Source organism: Pristiophorus japonicus, chromosome 1 (assembly GCF_044704955.1).
Source record: "Pristiophorus japonicus isolate sPriJap1 chromosome 1, sPriJap1.hap1, whole genome shotgun sequence".
Lineage (NCBI taxonomy): Eukaryota > Metazoa > Chordata > Chondrichthyes > Pristiophoridae > Pristiophorus > Pristiophorus japonicus.
Window position 1 is genome coordinate 462,490,892 of NC_091977.1, and position 18,546 is coordinate 462,509,437.

Sequence of the window (18,546 nt, forward strand, 5' to 3'; positions counted from 1 at the left end):
AGGGCTAAATACATACATAACAGATGGCGTAATTATTTTGGAAAAGGTGGTCCTTGGTATATGAAGTGAAACATCTAACTCCAAGATTCTGTCAGTGTTTCTATCAATTTGGGGTGGGAGGGAATTTAGAGAAGTGCAGTGTGAGCTGCGAGGAGGATGCTATTAGGCTGCAGAGTGACTTGGATAGGTTAGGTGAGTGGGCAAATGCATGGCAGATGAAGTATAATGTGGATAAATGTGAGGTTATCCACTTTGGTGGTAAAAACAGAGAGACAGACTATTATCTGAATGGTGACAGATTAGGAAAAGGGAAGGTGCAACGAGACCTGGGTGTCATGGTACATCAGTCATTGAAGGTTGGCATGCAGGTACAGCAGGCGGTTAAGAAAGCAAATGGCATGTTGGCCTTCATAGCGAGGGGATTTGAATACAGGGGCAGGGAGGTGTTGCTACAGTTGTACAGGGCCTTGGTGAGGCCACACCTGGAGTATTGTGTACAGTTTTGGTCTCCTAACTTGAGGAAGGACATTCTTGCTATTGAGGGAGTGCAGCGAAGGTTCACCAGACTGATTCCCGGGATGGCGGGACTGACCTATCAAGAAAGATTGGATCAATTGGGCTTGTATTCACTGGAGTTCAGAAGAATGAGAGGGGACCTCATAGAAACGTTTAAAATTCTGACGGGTTTAGACAGGTTAGATGCAGAAAGAATGTTCCCAATGTTGGGGAAGTCCAGAACCAGGGGTCACAGTCTGAGGATAAGGGGTAAGCCATTTAGGACCGAGATGAGGAGAAACTTCTTCACCCAGAGAGTGGTGAACCTGTGGAATTCTCTACCACAGAAAGTAGTTGAGGCCAATTCACTAAATATATTCAAAAGGGAGTTAGATGAAGTCCTTACTACTCGGGGGATCAAGGGTTATGGCGAGAAAGCAGGAAGGGGGTACTGAAGTTTCATGTTCAGCCATGAACTCATTGAATGGCGGTGCAGGCTAGAAGGGCTGAATGGCCTGCTCCTGCACCTATTTTCTATGTTTCTATGTTTCTATGTTTCTATGAATCTAATTTTGGTCCTGTGTTCATGGAGACAAATCAATTACTGGTGCCGGGTGCAGACCGTAAGATCAAGGATATACCTCAGGAATTATTTGACAGGCCAAAGTATACCAAAATGAATGAACCCTTCATTGAAAGTTTTAAATGTTTTGTTCCAGTTCCAGAGGTACAATGATAGATCTTTAAGCCAATTTCCACAATAGGAGGCCAGAGAGAAGTTACTGAGAAAACAGAACACACAAAGCAATTAAATTACCATGCAATTAACTAAAATCTCAAGGTCCCACCAGAGAGTGCCAGAGTCAGCTTGTCAGCTCCTTGTTTTTCAGTCCTTCGATCTATGCAGAAACTAAAAAAAGTGTAGTTTACTGGTAGATTTGCTCTGGTGCTGTAAAGTCCTGTCCCCTCAGTACAGATTCACACGAGGCATGTAGTGTTGTGATAATGTTACCAACCATCAGTAGAGAGTTTAAATTTCAATCAGGACAGGTTACACATATGGGGCTAAACTTTCCTTTCATTTTCGGCAGGTTCTCGGCGGTACAGCTGCTTTTCCTCCCGGCGAAAGTTTCCCATTTTGTTTTTCAATGGTATCGCCCAAATCTGAAAACGCCCGCTGGGACCAAACTGCCGACGTGCACCACCGAGAAAATCACCAGGGCATAAGTTTTGTCTCAACAGAAGCCCGTCCAGATCGCCGAGGGAACCGCCCTGTAAAAGCTGCTTAAACAGGGCGGTAGGTGAGTCTCTGCAAAGTAAGGTAAGTTAAAGGTTCGTTATTTTTTTTAATTTTAAAATGGTGATTAGGTGTAAAAGTGTCTTGGGAATGGTTTTTAACTTTATTATTGAATTTTTTTTTTAATTTTAAGTTTTCTCCGTCTCGAGGCCCAACCGCAGCCTCGGACAAATTAAAAAAAAACTTTAGTTTTACTTAGTTTCCCCTTAACCGCGGAGAATAATGGTGCAAGATCCATTTTCTTGCCTGGCGATAAATTTTAATTAGTTTTAACTTAAAAGTGGAAATTTTCACCAGCGTTACTTACCAAACATTAGCGTTTTTTCTGGGCGGGCAATCGGGCGTTGAGGGGCTCTCGGGAAAGTCTAGCCCTTGATTACTACCTTTTACCTTGAGATCTTAACCTAAACGAGGTATCATTTCAACCTATGATCTCAAAGCTTAACCTCCTTGATGCAATAATGTCCACTTCACTGATGTCAACTACGAGAATTCATGAATTTTGAGCTTGTGAAACCAGGCTACTTGACGGTAAGGCTGTAATCAGTCTGAGTTGCCAATGGCTATTATCAACACTTTTTCATTCTCCACATCCTCTGGAAGGTGAACACAAAATTAACTCTGAATGTTAGGAGAGCTATGTGCTTCTGCATGGGTACTTTGCTGCATAATAAATCAAGGGGCTACGTATAATTTAGGAAGCCTGGACTGGGAAATTAGTTTCTAGGTTGCATAATGCACTACTGTCAGCTGGCAGGATGTAAATCTCATGAGCTCAGGGGCAGAAGGCAAATGTTAAAGAGGCAACATTGTAAAACCTGTACCTGCAATAGCTCTAGTCATCGTTTCGACCTTGTCAATGTGACCGGCTCTTTGGTTTAGTGTTATATATGGGTCTACAGTCCAGATCTACAGGTCCAACCTTCTGGTTACAAACTCAGCTAAACCCTATTACATGTAAAGGATGATGAAGGATCTCCCAATATGGAATTGTGGAATCCATCTAGTCTTACCTGCTCCGAATCCCAAAAAGCCAGAAGAGTAGTTACTGAAAACAATAGTTCAAGTCATTGTACTTCTTCTGAAAACAACTGAGCTATTCAGGAAGCAGTATCTGTATAGCACAGGAAGGATAAAGTAGTATGACTCCTTTACATTCTTAAAAGGAATTGTGCCTATGATTTCTTTCATTGGATAACTGGGATAATCCTACCTTGTACATAAAAAAGGAGATTGACCCTGTCAGAGCTATGTAATCCAACCTTTTCACTCCGAGGTAATAGACATTGTAGATAAAAGATACAGAACACAACTGAAGACTTTAGTCTTTGATAAGATGTCTTGAAACTGGAGTAGAATGTTTTACAGAGGATGACTTTAAAAAAATTGCTGTTTATGGATATCCTGTTGTTTCCAAAATATGAAATGGGTCTCTGCAGTAACTGTTTCAATAACTATTCCTCAACAGAGAACCAGATTTACGATATTGCCCTTTCTATGCAGTTCATTTGCTACATAAAAAATCTTTGTTAACCCATTTTCAATTTATTTCAAGTGCACAAACTCTACCAAAAGTGCTGTTTTACAAATGTGGTACTTCACCATCTTGATTAATTAGAATCAAAAGAAATTAATCATGAAGCTCATCACTGAAAAAAGAAAATCTTCCAGCTGTTGAGTAAAGTTGGATGAGTTCTTCCCATAAAGATCCAAAAGTCCAGTAGATATGTTTAGAAATATTAAACAGAATATAAGCACCTTCCAAGTGAGTTCAGGACTTGATTTACAACTGTCAATCAGCCAGCAATTCCATGATGATTGGTAGCCATCTTTTGGTAAGCAAAACATAAACCCCGTCCACTTCCATACAACCTCTCTCTCTAAGTAAGAAGACATAGGATTAGTCAAACATACAAGATTAACAAATATGAAAAAATAATCTACACTTAGCTTACCTCTTTTAAAACAAAATAGAACTTCCCATTTTCCATTAGAGTACATATTCTATTTTTTATTACCAGCAAAAAATTCTAAATGATCATAATATTTCACTTACTTGGATAGGACCAAAAATACATTCCATCAAATTTATGGGAGAATGAATTCCCACGAGGTTTCTCCTACTGAAGTTACGGCAGCACAATAGGAGAAGCCCCAAGGATATTTAGCCCTATCACGTTTTCATGCATTCACTAAATACTGTAACATTCGCTGGCCCAGTTTACTATTCCAATTTTATAAATACTGCAAAATTAACTTATTATTCGAAGATTAAACCAAAAAGAGAGTCCTCTATCAGGTATGAAGCAACATAAATGGTCATTCAGTTGCCAATGCTAACAGTAAACATTTTCAGTACATAAAGAGATAACAAAATGTTTTGTATCTCATTAAAGCAAAATATTAATCACATCCTTTACCCAAAAGGAAATGCAAAGATTTCAATGTACAGTATGATGTTCTGTAATCAGGCAGCAACAGAGAGGCTCTCAGGAACAGGTCCTGCTGTTTGCAACTCAGGGACACACCGGGATACATGGGATAGTTCATCTAATTAACATAACTCGTGTGCCCTAGCAGTTGTTATGCCAGCAAGTAAACCACATTTTTCAAAACATCAAGTAAATTTCAGGTGAGCTTAATATTTTCTTGTGTAAAGAGGGGGAGCACTTTGAATACTAAACTTACTGTTCCATAGTTTTCAGATGTCATTCTTGACTTTGCTTGTTTTAAGAACATTTGTTCTATAACCAAACTTGTCACTGATTACATATAGTTTAACTTCTTTGCTATTTCTAACAATTTGCTTCATAAAGATGTATGGAAAAGAACTATCAATAAATATTATTTTGCTTTGAACTCCATAATGATTCTTAAGTAAGCCAATACTTTCTTTCGCCCTTTGCTTATTATGTACATATTTGAAAAACTCTTTATTTTACTTGTCTCGGTAATCTTACAATGAAGACAAATGTAGGTCCCCTGCAGTCAGAATCAGGGGAAGTCATAACGGGGAACAAAGAAATGGCGGACCAATTGAACAAGTACTTTGGTTCGGTATTCACTAAGGAGGACACGAACAACCTTCCGGTTATAAAAGGGGTCGGGGGGTCTAGTAAGGAGGAGGAACTGAGGGAAATCCTTATTAGCCGGGAAATTGTGTTGGGGAAATTGATGGGATTGAAGGCCGATAAATCCCCAGGGCCTGATGGACTGCATCCCAGAGTACTTAAGGAGGTGGCCTTGGAAATAGTGGATGCGTTGACAGTCATTTTCCAACATTCCATTGACTCTGGATCAGTTCCTATGGAGTGGAGGGTAGCCAATGTAACCCCACTTTTTAAAAAAGGAGGGAGAGAGAAAACAGGGAATTATAGACCGGTCAGCCTGACATCGGTAGTGGGTAAAATGATGGAATCAATTATTAAGGATGTCATAGCAGTGCATTTGGAAAGAGGTGACATGATAGGTCCAAGTCAGCATGGATTTGTGAAAGGGAAATCATGCTTGACAAATCTTCTGGAATTTTTTGAGGATGTTTCCAGTAGAGTGGATAAGGGAGAACCAGTTGATGTGGTATATTTCGACTTTCAGAAGGCGTTCGACAAGGTCCCACACAAGAGATTGATGTGCAAAGTTAGAGCACATGGGATTGGGGGTAGTGTACTGACATGGATTGAGAACTGGTTGTCAGACAGGAAGCAAAGAGTAGGAGTAAATGGGTACTTTTCAGAATGGCAGGCAGTGACTAGTGGGGTACCGCAAGGTTCTGTGCTGGGGCCCCAGCTGTTTACACTGTACATTAATGATTTAGATGAGGGGATTAAATGTAGTATCTCCAAATTTGCGGATGACACTAAGTTGGGTGGCAGTGTGAGCTGCGAGGAGGATGCTGTGAGGCTGCAGAGCGACTTGGATAGGTTAGGTGAGTGGGCAAATGCATGGCAGATGAAGTATAATGTGGATAAATGTGAGGTTATCCACTTTGGTGGTAAAAACAGAGAGACAGACTATTATCTGAATGGTGACAGATTAGGAAAAGGGGAGGTGCAAAGAGACCTGGGTGTCATGGTACATCAGTCATTGAAGGTTGGCATGCAGGTGCAGCAGGCGGTTAAGAAAGCAAATGGCATGTTGGCCTTCATAGCAAGGGGATTTGAGTACAGGGGCAGGGAGGTGTTGCTACAGTTGTACAGGACATTGGTGAGGCCACACCTGGAGTATTGTGTACAGTTTTGGTCTCCTAACCTGAGGAAGGACATTCTTGCTATTGAGGGAGTGCAGCGAAGGTTCACCAGACTGATTCCCGGGATGGCGGGACTGACCTATCAAGAAAGACTGGATCAACTGGGCTTGTATTCACTGGAGTTCAGAAGAATGAGAGGGGACCTCATAGAAACATATAAAATTCTGACGGGGTTAGACAGGTTAGATGCAGGAAGAATGTTCCCAATGTTGGGGAAGTCCAGAACCAGGGGTCACAGTCTAAGGATAAGGGGTAAGCCATTTAGGACCGAGATGCGGAGGAACTTCTTCACCCAGAGAGTGGTGAACCTGTGGAATTCTCTACCACAGAAAGTTGTTGAGGCCAATTCACTAAATATATTCAAAAAGGAGTTAGATGAGGTCCTTACTGCTAGGGGGATCAAGGGGTATGGCGAGAAAGCAGGAATGGGGTACTGAAGTTGAATGTTCAGCCATGAACTCATTGAATGGCGGTGCAGGCTAGAAGGGCCGAATGGCCTACTCCTGCACCTATTTTCTATGTTTCTATGTTTCTATGTTACTTGATGTCCCTATATTTTAAATCTGCATCTTGCTTAGAAAACATAGAAAACATAGAAAATAGGTGCAGGAGTAGGCCATTCAGCCCTTTGAGCCTGCACCACCATTCAATAAGATCATGGCTGATCATTCCCTCAGTACCCCTTTCCTGCTTTCTCTCCATACCCCTTGCTCTCTTTAGCCGTAGGGGTCATATCTAACTCCCTCTTGAATATATCCAATAAACTGGCATCAACAACTCTCTGCGGCAGGGAATTCCACAGGTTAACAACTCTCTGAGTGAAGAAGTTTCTCCACATCTCAGTCCTAAATGGCCTACCCCTTATCCTAAGACTGTGTCCCCTGGTTCTGGACTTCCCCAACATCGGGAACAATCTATCCGAATCTAACCTGTCCCATCCCGTCAGAATCTTGTATGTTTCTATGAGATCCGCTCTCATCCTTCTAAACTCCAATGTATAAAGGCCCAGTTTGATCCAGTCTCTCCTCATATGTCAGTCCTGCCATTCCTGGAATCAGTCTGGTGAACCTTCGCTGCACTCCCTCAATAGCAAAAACGTCCTTCCTCAGATTAGGAGACCAAAACTGAACACAATATTCCAGGTGAGGCCTCACCAAGGCCCTGTACAACTGCAGTAAGACCTTCCTGCTCCTATATTCAAATCCCCTAGCTATGAAGGCCAACATACCATTTGCCTTCTTCACCGCCTGGTGTACCTGTATGCCAACTTTCAATGACTGATGAACCATGACACCCAGGTCTCGTTGCAACTCCCCTTTTCCTAATCTGCCACCATTCAGATAATATTCTGTCTTCGCTTTTTTGCTCCCAAAGTGAATAACCTCACATTTATCCACATTATACTGCATCTGCCATGCATTTGCCCACTCACCTAACCTGTCTAAGTCACCCTGCAGCCTCTTAGCGTCCCCTTAACAGCTCACACTGCCACTCAGTTTAGTGTCATCTGCAAACTTGCTTGTCATTAATAGTTTAATGCTTAAGTTCACTAAATTCTTGAACCTTAAAAGCTTTCTGCTTTTCTGCTTCATTTATCCCACACTCCCTTTGAGCACAGGATCAACAACAACTTTTATTTCTATGGTATCTTTAAATGTAAAGAATATCCCAAGCATAGCTGGATATAGAAAAAAGACAACTAGGAAATGCGAGATTAGAAGGGAGGTCTTACTGCAGTTGTACAGGGCCTTGGTGAGGCCACACCTGTAATATTGTGTACAGTTTTGGTCTCCTAATCTGAGGAAGGACATTCTTGCTATTGAGGGAGTGCAGCGAAGATTCACCAGACTAATTCCCGGGATGGCAGGACTGACATATGAAGTAAGACTGGATCGACTAGGCTTATATGCACAGGAATTTAGAAGAATGAGGTGGGATCTCATAGAAACATATAAAATTCTGACAGGATTGGACAGGTTAGATGCAGGAAGAATGTTCCCGATGTTGGGAAAGTCCAGAACCAGGGGTCACAGTCTAAGAGTAAGGGGTAAGCCATTTAGGACCGAGATGAATTGTGAACCTGTGAAATTCTCTACCACAGAAAGTTGTTGAGGCCAGTTCGTTAGGTATATTCAAAAGGGAGTTAGATGTGGCCCCTATGGCTAAAGGGATCAAGAGGTACGGAGAGGAAGCAGGAATGGGGTACTAAAGTTGCAAAAATGATCAGCCATTATCATATTGAATGGTGGTGCAGGCTCGAAGGGCCGAATGGCCTACTCCTGCACCTATTTTCTATGTTTCTATGTTTCAGGAGTCAACCTTGTGAACCTTCTCTGAACTGCCTCTAATGCAAGTGTAACCCTCCTTAAATAAGGAGACCAAACCTGTACACGTGGTCCAGATGTGGTCTCACCAATAATTGTAGCAGGAATTGCTTACTTTTATACTCCAGCCCCTTGACAATAAACGTCAATATTACATTTGCTTTCCGAAGTACTTGCTGTAATTGTATGCTAACTTTTTGAGTTTCATGTACAAGGACTCCCAGATCCCTCTGTAATGCAGCATTTTGTAATCTCTCCCCATTTAAATTAATAATTTGTTTTTTTATTTATTCTACCAAATTGCATAATCTCACATTTTCCCACATTAAACTCCTTCTGCCAAATTTTATCTCACTCACTTAGCCTATCTATATCCCTTTGCAGATTCTTTGCGTCCTCCTCACAACTTCCTTTCCCACCTCTCTTTGTATCATCAGCAAATTTGGTTACATTACACTCGGTCCCTTCATCCAAATCATTAATATAGATTGTAAATAGTTGAGGCCCCAGCACTGATCCCTGTGGCACCCTACTTGTTACAGTTTGCCAACCGGAAAATGACCCATTTATCCCGACTCTCTGTTTTCTGTTAGTTAGTCAATCCTCTATCCATGTCAATAAATTTCCCCCAACCCCGTTAACTTTTATCTTGTGCAATAACCTTTTATGTGGCACCTTGTCAAATGCCTCCTGGAAATCCAAATACTTAAGAACATAAGAATTAGGAACAGGAGTAGGCCATCTAGCCCCTCGAGCCTGCTCTGCCATTCAACAAGATCATGGTTGATCTGGCCATGGACTCAGCTCCACTTACCCGCCCGCTCCCCGTAACCGTTAATTCCCTTATTGGTTAAAAATCTATCTATCTGTGATTTGAATACATTCAAATGAGCTTGCCTCAACTGCTTCCTTGGGCAGAGAATTCCACAGATTCACAACCCTCTGGGAGAAGAAATTCCTTCTCAACTCGGTTGTAAATTGGCTCCCCGTATTTTGAGGCTGTGCCCCCTAGTTCTAGTCTCCCCGACCAGTGGAAACAACCTCTCTGCCTCGACCTTGTCATTATTTTTAATGTTTCTATAAGATCACCCCTCATCCTTCTGAACTCCAACGAGTAAAGACCCAGTCTGCTCAATCTATCATCATAAGGATAACCCTCTCATCTCCGGAATCAGCCAAGTGAATCGTCTCTGTACCCCCTCCAAAGCTAGTATAGCCTTCCTTAAGTAAGGTGACCAAAACTGCACACAGTACTCCAGGTGCGGCCTCACTAATACCCTATACAGTTGCAGCAGGACCTCCCTGCTTTTGTACTCCATCCCTCTCGCAATGAAGGCCAAGATTCCATTCGCCTTCCTGATTACCTGCTGCACCTGCAAACTAACTTTTTGGGATTCATGCACAAGGACCCCCAGGTCCCTCTGCACCGCAGCATGTTGTAATTTCTCCCCATTCAAATAATATTCCCTTTTACTGTTTTCTTTTCCCAAGGTGGATGACCTCACATTTTCCGACATTGTATTCCATCTGCCAAACCTTAGCCCATTCGCTTAACCTATCTAAATCTCTTTGCAGCCTCTCTGTGTCCTCTACACAACCCACTTTCCCACTAATCTTTGTGTCATCTGCAAATTTTGTTACACTACACTCCGTCCCCTCTTGCAGGTCATCGATGTATATTGTAAACAGTTGTGGTCCCAGCACCGATCCCTGTGGCACACCACTAACCACCGATTTCCAACCCGAAAAGGACCCATTTATCCCGACTCTCTGCTTTCTGTTAGCCAGTCAATTCTCGATCCATGCTAATACATTTCCTCAGACTCCGCGTACCTTTATCTTCTACAGTAACCTTTTGTGTGGCACCCTATCGAATGCCTTTTGGAAATCTAAATACACCACATCCATCGGTACACCTCTATCCACCATGCTCGTTATATCCTCAAAGAATTCCTGTAAATTAGTTAAACATGATTTCTCCTTCATGAATCCATGTTGCGTCTGCTTGATTGCCCGCTATTTCTTCCTTAATGATAGCTTCAAGCATTTTCCCCACTACAGATGTTAAACTAACCGGCCTATAGTTACCTGCCTTTTGTCTGCCCCCTTTTTTAAACAGAGGCATTACATTAGCTGTTTTCCAATTCGCTGGTATCTCCCCAGAGTCCAGAGAATTTTGGTAGATTATAACGAATGCATCTGCTATAACTTCTGCCATTTCTTTTAATACCCTGGGATGCATTTCATCCGGACCAGGGAACTTGTCTACCTTGAGTCCCATTAGCCTATCCACGACATCCTATGCATGACATCCCTTTATCCACCCTGTTCATTACATCCTCAAAGAACTCCAGCAAATTTGTCAAACAAGATTTCCTCTTCATAAAACCATGCTGACTCTTCTTGCTTGCATTATGATTTTCTGCTACTAATACCGAAGCGGGAGAGAGGCGGGCGACGTTCGAGGTGGACAGAGATCTCGCTCCTAGCTCCATGTCAGCTTCCCCCACGACGTTCCCTAGATTGGGTTTGTTAAGTCTGCCCTATGAGGTTCCCAGCCAATTAAAAGGAAGCAGGTCTGATGACATCATCTGATGACGCATCATCAGCCATTTTATTTAAAGGGACCATTTCCACATACATTTTCACAGATGTGCTGTCAGTGTTCTGCAGCATTGAGGTGCTACAAACACTGACAAGCACTGCACAAAGGTGTACGGCTGCACCCAGGCTCTCCCATGGCTCCCTCCATATGCTTATGGAGAAATTCACAGCATATGGGAATGTTCTCTGTCAATGGTGAGATAGGTTGCTCCAAGGAGGTGACATTGGATAGAGAGTTCACTGCAAACATTTCAAATCTCCATAAAGCTGAAAAGTATATTCCAAATCCTGAAAGCTCCAGCATCTAAGATTGGAAATTGAACAGCTGTGAAATGGTAGCTTTTATACCACTTCTGCAGCTGTCAACTTGGCAAACCAAACCAGAGTTGTTGAGAACCCTTACTTGACGTGATCCCCGAGGGACGGGAACTTCCTAAAATACTTGGTAAAATGGTTAGGACCTCAAAAAATGCTGCTTGAACAGCTTCTTAACTATCTCAATTGCATAACATGCTGCTTAATGCCAGGTCTGAAATCCGCAGGCAGAGCTGGCACTTGGGAAATTCACAAGGAGGTGGGTTCAGGGTGGAATTCTGCCCCGCTGTCAATCACGGCCATTTTGACAGCTGGCTACAGATATGGTGCCACAGAACAGGAGGTTGTTTAAAAGGGGAGAAAGGGATATACTGAATAATTATAGGCCAGCCAGCCTAACCTCGGTGGTGGAAAAATTGGAAAAAATTCTGAGGGATAGGATAAATCTTCATTTACAAAGACACGGATTAATCAAGGGCAGTCAGCATAGATTTGTTAAGGAAAGGTCATGTCTGACTAACTTGATTGAATTTTTTAAGGAGGTAACCTTTTTGAGGAGGTAACAAGGAGGGATGAGGGTAGTGCCTTTGATGTAGTGTATATGGATTTGAGCAAGGCTTTTGATAACATTCCAGATGGCAGTTTGATCACAAAAGTAAAAGCCCATGGGATCCAAGACAATGTGGCAAGTTGGATCCAAAATTTGCTCAGAGGCAGGAAGCAAAGTGTAATGGTCGATGGATGTTTTTATGACTGGAAGACTCTTTCCAGTGGGGTTCCACAGGGCTCAGTTACCCTTGTTACCGAGAGCATGTAGAAAGCAAGCGCATGCAGCGGAAGGAGCGTGCGGCAAACCAGTCTTCCTTCAACGACTGTCTGTCCCACCTGTGACAGAGACTCTAATTTCCGTATTGGACTGCTCAGTCATCTAAGAACTCACTTTTAGAGTGGAAGCAAGTCTTCCTTGATTAAGGGACTGCATATGATGATAATGATGGTAGTAGGCCCCTTGCTTTTTGTGGTATATATCAATGATTTAAACTTGAATGTAGGGGGTATGATTAAAAAGTTTGCAGATAATACAAAAATTGTCCGTGTGGTTAAAAAGGAAGAAGAAAGCTATAGACTGCAGGAAGATATCAATGTGCTGGTCAGGTGGGCATAACAGTGGCAAATGGAATTACATCCAAAGAAATGTGAGGTAATGCATTTGGGGAGGGCTAACAAGGCAAGGGAATACACAATAAATGGTAGGACACTGAGAAGTGTAAAGGAACAGAGGGACTTTGGAGTGCATGCCACAGATCCCTGAAGGTAGCAGGACAGGTTGATTAGGTGGTTAAGAAGGCATATAGGATACTTGCCTTTATTAGCCGAGGCATAGACTATAAGAGCAAGGAGATTATGCTTGAACTGTATAAAGCAATACTTAGGCCACAGCTAGAGTATTACATGCAGTTCTGGTCACCACATTACAGGAAAGCTACGATTGCACTAGAAGGGGTATGGAGGAGATTTACGAGGATGTTGCCTGGACTGGAGAATTTTAGCTATGAGGAAAGATTGGATAGGCAGGGGTTGTTTTATTTGGAACAGAGGAGGCTGAAGGGAGACCTAATTGAAGTGTATAAAATTATGGGAGGCCTAGATAGAGTGGATAGGAAGCACCTATTTCCCTTAGCAGAGGGGTCAATAACCAGGGGGCATAGATTGAAAGTAATTGGTAGGAGGTTTAGAGGGATTTGAGGCAAATTTCTTCTACCCAGAGGGAGGTGGGGGTCTGGAACTCACTGCCTGAAAGGGTTGTAGAGGCAGAAATCCTCATAGCATTTAAAAAGTACTTGGATATTCACTTGAAGTACCATAACCTACAAGGCTATGGACCAAGAGCTGGAAAGTGGGAATAGGCTAGATAACTCTGTCAGTCGGCACAGACACGATGGGCTGAATAGCCTCCTTCTGTGCTGTAAATTTCTATGATTCTATAATTATGGGGTCCAAAACTTAACTCAGGGTAAAACAGAATGCAGAGGATGTGGGCAGATTGGTTCCACCTGTTCAAAGTTAAGGTACATCTAAGATTACTTAAGGAACTTAAGGAGGAAATTACAGGAATTCTGGCACAAAACTTTCAGAAATCACTGAATACTGGATAGGTGCCTGGGAACTGGAGAAAGGTAGATTGTACTCCTATTTTTAAAGAAGGTAGCAAATTTGGCATAGGAAACTATAGACCAGTGACTTTGAAATCCATTGTGGGTAACATTATGGAAACTCTTTTCTAATCATAAAATCATAGAATGATACAGCACAGAAAGAGGTCATGCGGCCCATCATATCTGTGTTGACTCTTTGAAAGAGCTAATTAGTCCCACTCCCCTTCTCTTTCCCCATAGCACTGCATATTTTTCCATTTCAATATTTATCCAATTAACTTATGAAAGTTATTATTGAATCTGGTTCAACCACCCTTACAGCAGTGCATTCCAGATCACAATAACGCGCTGCGTAATATTTTTTTCCTCGTGTCACCTCTGGTTCTTTTGCCAATTACCTTAAATCTGTGTCTTTTGTTTACTGTCTCTTTTGCCACTAGAAACAGTTTCTCCTTATTTACTCTCTCAAAACGTTTCAAGATTTTGAACACCTCTAACCAATCTCCCTTCAATCTTCTCTGCTCCAAGGAGAAAATCCCCAGCTTCTCTAGTTTCTTCACGCATCTTTAGTCCCTCATCCCTGATACGATTCTAGTAAATTTCCTCTGCCTTGACATCCCTCCTTAAATGTGGTGCCCAGAATTGGCCACAATACACCAGCTGGGGCCTAACCAGTGTTTTATAAAGGTTTAGTATAACTTCCTTGCTTTTCTACTCCATGGCCAGAATTTTGTTCAGAGAGGTGGATGGGGGCTGGTGGTGGGCGCGTTCTGAGGCAGGCGAGAAACCCAGCTAGCAGGGCCCAATTTGAATGCAAGGCCTCGGTTTCCCGTCCGCAGCCAGCCAACTTGAGAGGTTGGCTGGCTGCGGGCAGGTAGGCCTCAGTTGCCAGAGATTGCGGGAGGTGGGTCAGGATCAGCAGGAGAGGGTAGAGAGGATTGGGGCTGGTTGCAAGATTGGGGAGATCAGCGATTGACAGGCACGTGGAGACCGCAGTCGGGGAAAATCAGGAGGGTTGGGATGGGGTCGGAGGATGGGGGCCAGAGGATCATTGCTGGACTTATCATCATCGTTTGGTGGGAGGGGGGCGGGAGGGAGGAGGCCGTGTGGCATGGGAATGCGATCCCAGGCCTTGTGGGGGTCATCTCCAATCGCGGGGGGTGGGTATGGTGGAACGCTGGATCCAGGAGATAAGTATAAAGCCACTTACCTCCTGGATGCAGCACATCCCGCCTCTGTTTAACTGCCATATTTTATGAATTGTCTGACATCCCTCCACAGACAGATAAAAGCAAAATGGAGGGAAAGTAGAGGTTTCCAGCCTCATTACAATATTTAAATTGAGATGACACCCCCTGGCAGTGGGTTGCCCCCTCCTCCATCTAATATTTCACACTCCTCCTCAATTACAATGCCTGCATTGTCTCTCTCTTCTGTGAAGACAGATGCAAATTATTCATTAAGAACCATACCGACGTCTTCTGCCTCAACACACAGGTTACCTTTTTGGTCTCTACTGGGCCCTACTCTACCTTTCGTTATCCTCTTGTTCTTTATGTATTTCTAAAACATCTTTGGGTTTTCCTTGCCAATATCTTTTCATGCCCTCTCTTTGCATTCCTAATTTCCTTTTTAATTTCACCCCTTTCTGTACTTCTCTAGACTTTCTGCAGTATTTAGCTCTCAGTAAATGCATAAGCTTCCTATTTTTGCCTTATCCTACCCTGTACGCTTCTTGGCATCCAGGGAGCTCTAGCTTTGTTAGTCCCACCTTTTTTCTTTGTGGGAACGTATTTGCTCTGAACCCTCACTATCTCGTCCTTAAATGCCACACACTGCTCTGACATTGATTTACCTTCAAGTAGCCGTTTGCAGTCCACTTTTGCTAAATCATATCTCAGCTTAGTAAAATTGACCTTTCTCCAATTGAGAACTTTTACTCTTCATGTATCTTTGTCCTTTTCCATAATTACACTAAATCTAACTGAATTATGATCACTACCACTAAGATGCTCTCCTACTTATACCCCTTCCATCTGCCCGGCTTCAATCCCAAAAACCAAGTCCAGAACCGCATCCTCTCTTGTTGGACTTGCTACGTACTGGCTAAAAATGTTCTTCTGAATGCATTTTTAGAATTCTGCACCTTCTATAACTTTTACATTGATTCTATCCCGGGTAATAGGAGGGTAGTTGAAATCCCCTACTATTACTGTCCTATGGTATTTGTACTTCTCATAAATTTGCCTCCATATTTGGTCTTCTATCTCCCTCTGACTATTTGGGGGTCCATAGTACGTTCCGGGCAGTGCAACCTATATGACCTCATTTGATGATCCTTCTAACATGTTATCCCTTTTTTTTTAATCTCCCTCTCTATCTCATCTGAAAAACTTTTAACCAGGAATGTTGAGCTGTCATCCCTGGCCTTCTTTCAGCCATTTTTCAGTAATAGCTATGATATCATACTTCCATGCATCTATCTGTGCCTTCAGCTTATCTGCCTTATCCACGAGACTCCTTGCATTGAAGTATATACCATTAAGCACTGCCAAACCCCTTTGTTGCCTATTTCCTTTATCCTTTATTTCTCAGTATCCCTTTCCTGCTTTCTCTTCATACCCCTTGATCCCCTTAGCTGTAAGAGCCATATCTAACTCCCTCTTGAATATATCCAATGAACTGGCATCAACAACTCTCTGCGGCAGGGAATTCCACAGGTGAACAACTTTCTGAGTGAAAAAGTTTCTCCTCATCTCAGTCCTAAATGGCCTACCCCTTATCCTAAGACTGTGTCCCCTGGTTCTGGACTTCACCAACATCGGGAACATTCTACCCGCATCTAACCTGTCCTCTCCTGTCAGAACCTTATATGTTTCTGTGAGATCCCCTTTCATCCTTCTAAACACCAATGTATTAAAGCCCAGTTGATCCAGTCTCTCCTCATATGTCAGTCCAGCCATCCCGGGAATCAGTCTGGTGAACCTTCGCTGCACTCCCTCAATAGCAAGAACGTCCTTCCTCAGATTAGGAGACCAAAACTCAACACAATATTCCAGGTGAGGCCTCACCAAGGCCCTGTACAACTGCAGTAAGACCTCCCTGCTCCTATACTCAAATCCCGTAGCTATGAAGGCCAACATACCATTTGCCTTCTTCACCGTCTGGTGTACCTGTATGCCAACTTTCAATGATTGATGAACCACGACACCCAGGTCTCGTTGCACCTCCCCTTTTCCTAATCTGCCTAATCTTCCTATTCAGATAATATTCTGTCTTTGTGTTTTTGTCCCCAAAGTGGATAATCTCACATTTATCCACATTATACTGCATCTGCCATGCATTTACCCACTCACCTAACCTGTCCAAGTCACCCTGCAGCCTCTTAGCGTCCCCCTCACAGCTCACCCCGCCACCCAGTTTAGTGTCATATGCACACTTGGAGATATTACACTCAATTCCTTCATCTAAATCGTTGATGTATATTGTACTGAGCCCTGCGGCACTCCACTAGTCACTGCCTGACATTCTGAAAAGGACCCATTTATCACGACTCTGCTTCCTGTCTGCCAACCAGTTCTCCATCTATGTCAGTATATTACCCCCAATACCATGTGCTTTGATTTTGCACACCAATCTCTTGTGGGGACCTTGTCAAAAGCCTTTTGAAAGTCAAAATACACCACATCCACTGGTTCTCCCTTGTCCACTTTACTAGTTATATCGTCAAAAAATTCCAGAAGATTTGTCAAGCATGATTTCCCCTTCATAAATTGTAACGATCCTGCCACTGCTTTCCAAATGCGCTGCTATTTCATCCTTAATAATTGATTCCAACATTTTCCCCACTACTGATGTCAGGTTAACTGGTCTATAATTAGCCGCTTTCTCTCTCCCTCCCTTTTTAAAAAGTGGTGTTACATTAGCTACCCTCCAGTCCATAGGAACTGACCCAGAGTTATAAGACTGTTGGAAAATGATCACCAATACATCCACTATTTCTAGGGCCACTTCTTAAAGAACTCTGGGATGCAGACTATCAGGCCCCGAGGATTTATCGGCCTTCAATCCCATCAATTTCCCTAGCACAGTTTCCCGCCTGATAGGGATATCCTTCAGTTCCTCCTTCTCACTAGACCCTCGGTTGTCTAGTACCTCCGGAAGGTTATTTGTGTCTTCCTTCATGAAGACAGAATCAAAGTATTTGTTCAATTGGTCTGCCATTTCTTTGTTCCCCATTATAAATTCACCTGAATCCGACTGCAAGGGACCTACGTTTGTCTTCACTAATCTTTTTCTCTTCACATATCTATAGAAGCTTTTGCAGTCAGTTTTTATGTTCCCGGCAAGCTTCTTCTCGTACACTATTTTCCCCCTGTTAATTAAATCCTTTGTCCTCCTCTGCTGAATTCTAAATTTCCCCCAGTCCTCAGGTTTGCTGCTTTTGCTGGCCAATTTATATGCCTCTTCCTTGGATTTAACACTATCCTTAATTACCTTTGTTAGCCATGGTTGAGCTGCCTTCCCCGTTTTATTTTTACTCCAGACAGGGATGTACTGTTGCTGAAGTTCATCCATGTGATCTTTAAATGTTTGCCATTGCCTATCCATCGTCAACCCTTGAAGTATCATTTTCCAGTCTATTCTAGCCAATTCACGCCTCAAACCATCAAAGTTACCTTTCCTTAAGTTCAGGACCTTAGTTTCTGAATTAATACTGTCACTCTCCATCTTAATAAAGAATTCTATCATGTTATGGTCACTCTTCCCCAAGGGGCCTCGCACAACAAGATTGCTAATTAGTCCTTTCACATTACACATCACCCAGTCTAGGATGGCCAGCTCCTTAGTTGGTTCCTCGACATATTGGTCTAGAAAACCATCCCTAATACACTCCAGGAAATCCTCCTCCACCGCATTGCTACCAGTTTGGTTAGCCCAATCAATATGTAGATTAAAGTCACCCATGATAACTGCCGTACCTTTATTGCATGCATCCCTAATTTCTTGTTTGATGCTGTCCCCAACCTCATTACTACTGTTTGGTGGTCTGTACACAACTCCCACTAGCGTTTCTGCCCTTTCGTATTCCGTAGCTCCACCCATACC

General features: G+C 42.8%; 1 protein-coding gene across 2 annotated transcripts in view; it reads right to left on the minus strand.

The window, feature by feature from the left end:
* Positions 1–3,331: 3,331 nt before the first annotated feature.
* Positions 3,332–18,546, minus strand: part of gra (granulito) — a 164,446-nt gene continuing 149,231 nt past the window's right edge. For both annotated transcript variants that reach the window (XM_070876262.1, XM_070876253.1), the window contains exon 6: positions 3,332–3,672. In XM_070876262.1, coding sequence (XP_070732363.1) covers positions 3,589–3,672 — 84 coding nt within the window. In that variant the 3' untranslated portion in view covers positions 3,332–3,588. The remainder of the gene's footprint in view (positions 3,673–18,546) is intronic.